Raw genomic sequence first — 9,792 nt, forward strand, 5'->3', positions numbered from 1 at the left:
GAGAGAGAGAGAGAGAGAGAGAGAGAGAGTGTGAGTGAATGAAACAGGCAGACTTTAAAGAGAAGTACTGCAGAAGGTAAGTGAGAAAGAGAAGACATAAATAAACAGAGAGAGAGAAAAGGGAGAGAATCAGTTGAAAACTGCAGTTTTCACAGAAAAACCCATGCGTAAACCCTGGTTCATTTTCCGCATTACATGGGAACTCTGGGCAAAACGTTATAGTCTATGACCATCCTTGGCACATAAGTAATGTGTGTGTAAAGTTTGGTGAAAATTGGTTGGAAACTAGAAATGCATACAATGTACACACACACACACAATCTTTTGTTTTATATATATTTATATATAGATTTCTGAAATTCCACATTTAAAATGCAAACCACCTAATGGGTTCTGTTCCTGAGAAAACAAAATCAATACTTACAGGAAAGTACACAATTTTGAGACAATCCTTCACACATGCAATGTTTTAACTCTTTTGGTATCAAGCTACCTGAGACCACTCATTTCTATGATACAAACTTTCTGTTAAAAGTGATCTAAATTATAATTTCCACTAAAATTTCATGTTCATTTATGTTTCAAACACTATTTTAATAATGGTAAAGATATTTCATCATTTTAAAAATTAACTAAAACAAAGCCAGGCTATTTTAAGAGAAAGACTGGTAACAAAAGAGGTTAAAGTTCAAAATGTCTAGTTTTTACTGTTTAATTTTTACATTATTCTAGCTAAAATAATTAAATGTAAACTTTTACAACTTTACTAAAAAGACAACTTCGATCTTTGTAAGATTAATCTCTCCTGTCATGTTACAATAGCTATCTAGGAAGTATAATTCATGCCATTGTCACTTCAACTGGTCACCAATAAGTTGTATAGCTGTCTCAAAATGAACAAGAGTTTGTTATGATAATGTTCCTACTCTACCACAAAGAAAATGAAACCTATGTTGGGGTGTGTATAGCAAACAAAAGTGAAACAAATTAAAGACTGCTCTTCTATTATGAATGATAAGAAAGATCAAAGCAACATGTAATTGAGATAACATGTAAAAAATAACAACAATAAATATATACAGATGTATATTACAAGTGTCAGATTAACAAGATTAACTGTCTTTCTTTTTCTTTCCCCCATCAATAAACAAATATATGAATACAGCTGTTATTACACAGCAGGAGGGCACATAACCATATAAGCTTTAAGTAGTGACAAAAGTAGACTTGCTGTTTTACAATGTTATCTAAGATGGAAGACATTAAATGTTCAGGTTTTATAGCATTTTGCCTTCAAATTAAGGCACAAAACAATTTCTTTATTTTTCTATCATAATGAAATAAAATCAAAATTATAAGCTGGAGATTTTGAGTTTATGATACTGCCAACTCATTCCAAGAATTGATATAAGATAAAAAAAAAGGCCTACAAATGATATTTTAGCATTAATTACAAGCTATACTTAAAGAGAACTTCGGTATTTGATAGTCAAGCAAGGAGTAGAATAGATGAGTGGAGATACCTTTGCCCAATTATATAACATATTAAATTTTTAAGAAATTCTATAAAATCATTCATATTATATCAAATTGTTGGCTTTCTTCCTTAGCTGTGTTCACCAGCTTCAGTTTTTTTTTTTGGGGGGGGGGGGGTTATTTAGACAGTTTTTTTCCTGATTTTAATTAAGTCAACAGAAGGTACTTTAATAATATCTCAAAACTATATTGCTATCTATTTGCTTGTTATAACAAAGAAGCACACATAAGTCGATACATCATTATAAATAAATATGATATATATAATAGATGCAAGCTTAGTTGCATAGTTGAGAAGCTTGCTTCCCAATCACAATGTTAGGTTCAATTCCACTGCATGGCACCTTAGACAAGTATTTTCTACTATAGCCCTGGACTGACCAAAGCTTTGTGTGTAGATTTGATAGCCAGAAACTGGAAGACACCCATCATGCATGCATGCATGCATGCATATGTGTGTGCATGCGCACGTGCTAGCGTCTTCTTGACTTTGCATCATGATAGATGTAAACAAGTTCACTGTCATACAATCAGTGTTCATTTCCAATCTTGTGTGAAAAGATGAAATATTTTTCCATCTGGAAATGGGTGAGGGGTGATAACAGGATAAACATCCAGCCATAGAATATGTCTCAATAAATTCTGTCTGACCCACATGAGCATGGTCTGTGGTTGTTAACACGTTTCAGCTGATATACCCTCTAGCCTTCATCGGGTGTCTTGGGGAAAGTTCAAACTTGGGTTCTCATTCTTAAGGTATTTTTTCGATGTTGTTGTTGTTATTAATAGTGCAGGCTACTAACCCAAAGATTCCAAGTTCGATTCCAGGCAGTGGCCTGAATAATAATAATAATGATAATAACAACGTCGAAAAAATACCTTAGGAATGAGAACCCAAGTTCGAAATTTCCCCAAGACACCTGACGTAGGCTGGAGGTTTTTAAAATTCATCACTTTCTTTGGTTATTTTACTATCTCTAGGGGTTTCGCAAAGGCAATGAGCTGACAAAATCGTTAATATTTCAGAGAAAATGCTTAGTGACATTTCTTCAAGCTCTTTATGTTCTGAGTTCAAATCCCACTGAGGTTGATTTTGCCCTTCATCTCTTCAGGAGTCAATATAATTAAATACCAGTCAAGTACAGTGGAAGGGGCAGGGGCAATAAAAATGACTTGTCCACTATCTTCAAAATTACTGGCTTTGACTCCTGCAACAGACCAGCAACCTATTCAGGGGGATTGTTGTGAACTTGGTCACTTATATGCCATGGAACCTAGGAAACCAGCCTCATGAGACTAGGGCTCAAGAAAAATAGAAAAGGATGGGGAAGGTTCATGTCAGTCAGCTTCCCTTTTTTAAGCAGAAAGAAATAAGTTATTTATAGTAATGGTAGAAATTCAAAATAGAAAGGAATGCAATATTATTTAAGGTAATGTTTAAAATACCACAATATTGATTTCTTCACAACTGATTTCCTTATCGATTTCTATATTAAATTAATCAGCTGTATACAGAAATGGGGTGTTTATCAAGCATGAAAGAGTGGGAGATTAATGCAAAATTTCATACACCAAAACATCCATACCACTAAACGTTAATTTTAGTCACCTTTTCAAAACTAAGATCAGTGAGAATCCATGAATCATTCTTGTTAGATCACACTTTTTCAGTTTTTTTTTTTTCAATAGTAAATTAAACTTCAGCACAAGATATTTGAAAAGATTATATTAAAATGTTCGTGACTTGAGACATACATGGAAATAACATTCCTGCAAAGCCTCTCAAAATGCTAATATTTAATAAAGCATATATTTAATCAGAGGGCAGAAACTATTCTCTAAATCTATGGATAGTGTGTAAGAGGTGAATCAGAGGATCGTGTTGAAAGGTTTAGAAAAACAAAACAAACTTGTAAGTGTAAATAATGTATAATATATACTAACCAAGTCATAGAGTAGATAAAAATGGATGACAATTGCTAACAATCTAAATACACAAAATGTTTAGAGATAAAAAGAATTTTTTATGAAGAGAAAAGAAACACTTTTGAAAAGATCCTATGGCTTGCTTAATCACATATAAATATGCATAGAATTGTTTTCATTTCTCTCTTTCCCTTTATATGTATATATATTTACCCTTCCATATATAGCCACTGACAATTTCAGTGTGTTTATGGTACAATAACTAACAAATTGCAGTATAATGATTATATAACCTCCTGTACAACTAAAATTAGAGGTAGTGAAATGCCACTGTAATTGTCTAGTAAAATTCTGGAAAGTTAAACAGGTGCATCTAAATAGGCTAATTGAGCTGTTCTATGGGGTAATTTCTATCAATTTCAAATACTCAAATGTATTCAGACAAATCCCTTTAGAGAAAAATCTAGCTCGCTAATTTAAATGTATTCGTTTCCTTTTAGTATTATGTTATACTGTTTATATTAGTTGAACTGGTGACCTCATCTTGATTGATACTTTGACTTTGTTTCGGCTGTTGCATGCTCCAGCCTTCTTCAAGAGTCTTGTGTCGAACTCGGTTGTTATATCAGAATTTCAAACCAAACCCCTTATTTGATTTACAGGAGTACAGAGCTCTCATTCTGTTGTCTGCATTTTGTGACTTTTTTTTTTTTGCCAAGAGGTTCTGAATTTGATCCCTGGCAAAGCACGAAAGCAATTCACATAATGCAACTCAAGCACCAAGAAAGAAAAAAAAGTCACGAACTGCAGAGAAAACCATGAGAACAGTGCAACCCTGTAGATCAAATAAGGGATTAGGTTTGAAATTCTGATAGAACAACTGAAGTGTTAAGAAAGTAACAATAAAGGTGAGGATACCAGTTTGGTTAGTATAAACAGTTTAACATAATTCTTATAGAATTGTATTGTTTTTAGAAGTTTCAATAATTTTACTGCATTCCTGCTGGGTATAGTTGATTATAAAGACCCTAATACCTATTTTATAAATACTGGAGTAATGAAAAGTCAAGTTAGATCGCTCACAATTTGAATGCAGAATATAAGGGGTATAACTAAATACTGTAGTGTATCTTATTCAGTGTCCTACCAATTCTACTGCCATTTGAAAAATTAGAATGACCAAAATAAAAGAGTACAAATATTCATAGACTATACAGAGAGAATTTTTCTACATTTACATTACTCTTCAACTAGATCAGCCCAAGGACTGTGGCCATGCTGCCACAATGCTTATGATTAAAGGAATTATTTTTAGAAAAGAATGTACTTTATGCAAGTCACTTATCAGTGATGTAAATGTAATTAACATTCTTAATCAGTAAAAAATTTTAATTAGTCTGATGTTACTATCTTTGTTTTTTGCCTTTGTCTTGCTTTTATATTTTCATTTGTAAATGTTTAACAGTTGTTGAGTGAAAGAATAAAAGTAGTTGCTTGGTCTGAGAAAGATACTGATCAAGAAGTCTAATTATCATACTGCAGATGCATTTAACAAACACCAGCATGGAGAAATGGATGTTGAAGTAGAGATGATGCTGAAGTTATGTTTATTTAACTAACTATATTTTAATTTTGATATCTCTAATAGTAGAAAAACTCTTGCTAGATTATCGCTACATTATGGTATCAACTTTCTAAGACATGGGACAAAGAGGTGGTAAAAAGATCTATAGACTCAAGAGAGGATGACAGAGTACCAAGACTTCTGGTAGTTTGCTGTGCTTGAAAAGACATGTTAAGCTTAGTAAAAGTATGGTTGTCCTTGCATACAAGCATGTCCCCTGTATCCCTCTCCAGATGAATCTTGCAGGCTCATAGGTGCTGGTGTCACTTATAAAGCACCCATACTGGTGCCATGTAAACACACTGGTGCTAGTGCTGTGTAAAAGCACCCAATACACTCTGTAAAGTGGTTGACATTAGGAAAGGCATCTAGCCATAGAAACCATGTCAAAACAGACAGGAGACCTGTCAGCTCCTGTCAAACTGTCCAACCAATGCCAGCATGGAAAATGGACATATGATGATGATGCATTTAAATGTACAGCTTAATCACAAACCACTGAAGACAGTCAGTAGTAATGAAGAGTAATTTAAGTAGATATTCTTTGACTGTGTGGTTAAGAAGCTTGCTTTGTAACCATATGGATTTGGTTTCAGTCTCAGTGCATGGCACCTTGAGCAAGTGTCTTCCCCTATAGCACTAGGACAACCATTTCTTTATGAGTGAATTTGGTAGCATTACAAAGAGCATCCATACATTGCAGCATGGATGATGTTGGGAAAGGGATTTATATAGATTGTTGGGCCTAAATATGTAATTCTGGAACACCTGCTCATGTTTATCACCAACATAACCATCCAATTACAATCAATACTCATTGGACTGCTACAGTAAAATATTTGTGAGCAGCTCAAGACATCCATTCTTAGAGATCTCCTCACCAGCATATATCAATTCTATAAGAGAGTCCTTATTCAAGAATTTACACCAGTAATATCAAAGCATTTCTTGGATTTTTCTCTGTAAAATTTGTAAATTTCAAACCAACTAAAAGCCTACCCAATATCTTGTTTTGTTAAAGACAGTTTCGTGAAACAAAGACAAGTGACAAAATTATATATAGGCACAGGTGTAATTGTGTGGTAAGAAGTTTACTTCCCTACCACATGGTTCTAGGTTCAGTCCCACTGCATGGCACTTTCAGCAAGTGTCTTATGCTATAGCTTCAGGTTGACCAAAGCCTTGTGAGTGGTAGGCAGAAATTGAAAGAAGCTTGTCATATATATATATATATATATATATATATATATATATGAGAGAGAGAGAGAGATATCACTGCTTGACAACCGGTGCTGATGTGTTTACGTCCTCATAACTTAGCAGTTTGATGAAAGAGACAAATAGAATAAGCATCAGGCTTAAAAGAAAAGAAAGTACTGGGACTGATTCATTCAAAGTCTCCAAGGCAGTGCCCCAGTACAGCCACAGCCTAATGACTGAATCAAGATTTTATATATGTATATATATGTATATATATATATACATATATATATATATATATATATAAAATATATATATATAAAATATATATAAAATGAAATAACTATAACAACAAACTGTAGTCCACTGCTACTTTATACAGGAAAAATACTAGTGATTAATTTTTTAGATGACTAATTAAACATTTTGGGGACTAAATAGCTTCATCTTTTCTGTAATTACTTTTTAAACATGGTTTAGACTTCAATTGTCATATGTTCAACATATGTGTGTATGTGTGTGTCCTCAGCTAAAATTGAACTAATAAACCTTCATTTCATGCAATATCTCCAGGTTTTCATTGCAGTACATCTATATATATATACATGATATCTGATGATAAACACAAACTAAACTGCTCAAAATGTGTTTTACAAAAAGAGAGTAATGATGAGGTGAGTAGTTTTTAAACAATTTCTATTAGTAAAGTTATTCTAACTAAACTTAGAGTATTATCTATTGGGGAAGTTTAAGAAGGCAATTCCATGGTGGTTGATGGATCCAGAGTTTATTGTATTCCTATCATTGGTGTTGCACTTTGTCCAAGGCCAAAAGATTTTAATTGCAGGTCCAATGTATCCAGATGAAAATAGGTAGAATGGATGGTATAGCTTTCAGCCTTCAGTGGAAAGGTTTTGAGACATTTTGGCACTATTTGGAATCACTGATTTAATGCTGACTCAGTTGACATCAGACATTTTAAGGTTTCTTTCATTTTCTCTCTCTCTCTCTCTCTTTTTTTTTTATGTACACGTGTGTGTATGTGTGTGTGTTTGCATTCAGCTCTAAAACGGGTTGAATGGCCATTCATCTGTGCCAAATCGTCAGTATCTGAACATCCACACCCATTCGTCTCATTCCATCCGTGGAAACGCTCCTCAACAATTAATCAATGAGTGTTTCATTAGTTAGCAATGGTGAGTTCAAACCCTGACATGTGAAGGAAGGGGTATGAACCCTAAATAAGTAGTGTCAGAAACGATCATCTTGAGGGACTCAAACATTTAAAATCTGTATACACACAACTGACTTACAGTATATAGTGCAGGCTAAACAAAAATGTATGTATTGCAGATCAAAATCAGATTCAAACGTGCAAGCAAGCGCTGATAACTTCTCACATAAGCTCATTAAAAACATAGAGTAAAATATAGAGATGATACTTAGATTATAGCATAAATAAAATAAAACAATATAATAAATATTTGCTGCATTAGTAAGAAGTAAAAATTCAGTGCCAATTAAGTGAAAAACCTTAATCCTAGAATAGACATATAAAATATATAGATTAAATCTCCACCGTCACAACCACCAACATCATCATGATTATCATTAATACCATCAAACACATTCTGATGATCAGTAACAAGTTAGTATCTTGTCAAGACACGTGAGAAAACATGGTTTGGCATGTGCACAGATTTGTCAGTAATAGCTATTGATTGACAAGCTTTCTCGCAAAAAAATGTAAACATTTACTTCATTACTATCAACTGTAACAGAAATTCTCACAAACAGAACTATGATAAGTAAATAAGATACCGAAAGTTACGTATGAACTTTAAATATCATCACAATCGTTTAATGTTCACGTTCCATGTTGGCATGGGTATATATTAGTTGAGATTTAAATATATAAGTGACGTACATATGGAAATTAAAAAAAAAAAAAAAAATAAATAAATAAAAAGGTAGGAATCTGTAGGTAACTATCTGGTAGGAGATGAACATTCAAATGGTCAGCAGCAGATTTTGGTCATATTCCAGTTGGGGTGAGTGAGTAAGAGCGTGTGTGCGATTGAGAGAAGAATAAGGATATTAGGATACTGCAGTTAATTCCTAGAACTGTTCCAACACATGTACATGTGTACACACCATACACATGCAATATATACTTAAATTTAAACAAATAAATACATTCATAAATTAGTATTTATATGAATAATATTTTTTATAAGGAAACCTTTGATATGAATAAAATGTTTGTATGCACATACAAACACACACACACACACACACACAATGCATCTAAAAGGAAAAGTCATTCATAGAAGGAAATCAACAACAAAAGAGACAGATAAACAAAGTTTTTAGTTAACATTTATAAGAGAACAAAGATAAAAATTAAGATTTCCTGACTATCTTATCACCTTTTAAGCAATGTCCTATGTTTACCTATATCACATGTAAAGCAGAGTTCACTGACATATGAAAAGAACATAAGTAAAAATAAAGTAAACAAGTAGAAATGTTACCATTTTGAATTCATCATGAGAAATACATCGCATAACTGGTTTGTTTTCTGTAGACATTTTTGTAAGAAAAAGTTTAACCAAAACTTGGCTACTGTGTGTGATAGTGAGTGAGGTGACTGTCTAATAATATAGTAGTAGGTCGGATACAACTAAACATGAATGGGGTGGCTGGCTGAGATGAATAAGTAGGTGGAGCATATATAGCCACTGAACCAACAGCTATGATTGACAATTTAGATATAAAACTAGCAGGGCACAGAAAACAGTCTGCTTTCAGCTGACATGTCAATTATGCGCTGTTATAAACTATAAGCACAACTTTCCTTACAAGTAAACCAACTACCAAACAATAGTGAATAGATCTGAAAGTAGCCAGGTGGTGGTGGTTGTAGTTGTAGTAGTGGTGGTGGTGCTGGTGTTATTTACTGAACTAGCCCTTGGTCATTATAGGATTTAACAGAAAAAAATATATATATTTGGTTTTTATTTTCATTTCTTATTAAGGAAATAAATCATATGAACGTGTAATATAATAAAAAATCAAAATGAATAAGACAGGTGTGCCAATAATATTTTAGTTTGAAAGGCAGTGAGCTGGCAAAAACGTTAGCACGCCGGGCAAAATGCTTAGTGGTATTTCGTTTGTTTTTACGTTCTGAGTTCAAATTCCTCTGAGGTCGACTTTGCCTTTCATCCTTTCAGAGTCGATAAATTAAGTACCAGTTGCATACTGGGGTTGATCTAATTGACTGGCCCTCTCACCCAAAATTTCAGGCCTTGTGCCTGGAGTAGAAAAGAATATTTTAGTTTGATTAATAATGTGTTTCACAGGTATTCTAAGTATACCTTACAGGTTGTTTATAGTCAGTCAGCTCAAAGAAAAAATTTTTTTTTAGCCCAGTTGGGTCACTAAAGTGTGTTTATTTCTTTGAGTGAAATAAACTTTAAAATATTCCACTGAAATATCCCAAA

General features: G+C 33.2%; 1 protein-coding gene across 3 annotated transcripts in view; it reads right to left on the reverse strand.

Moving 5' to 3' along the window:
- LOC106871063 (protein FAM107B) overlaps positions 1–9,792 on the reverse strand; it is a 204,875-nt gene that overhangs the window by 54,239 nt on the left and 140,844 nt on the right. Inside the window, exon 1 of one of the 3 annotated variants that reach the window (XM_014917331.2) lies at positions 8,821–9,045. The exons of the other annotated variants lie outside the window; for them this stretch is intronic. Within the exon in view, the coding sequence (XP_014772817.1) occupies positions 8,821–8,877 (57 nt within the window). The 5' untranslated portion in view covers positions 8,878–9,045. Of the gene's footprint in view, positions 1–8,820; positions 9,046–9,792 lie in introns of those variants that run through there. 3 annotated transcript variants of the gene reach the window in all.

The sequence above is a fragment of the Octopus bimaculoides genome, chromosome 5 (assembly GCF_001194135.2).
Source record: "Octopus bimaculoides isolate UCB-OBI-ISO-001 chromosome 5, ASM119413v2, whole genome shotgun sequence".
NCBI classification, from domain to species: domain Eukaryota; kingdom Metazoa; phylum Mollusca; class Cephalopoda; order Octopoda; family Octopodidae; genus Octopus; species Octopus bimaculoides.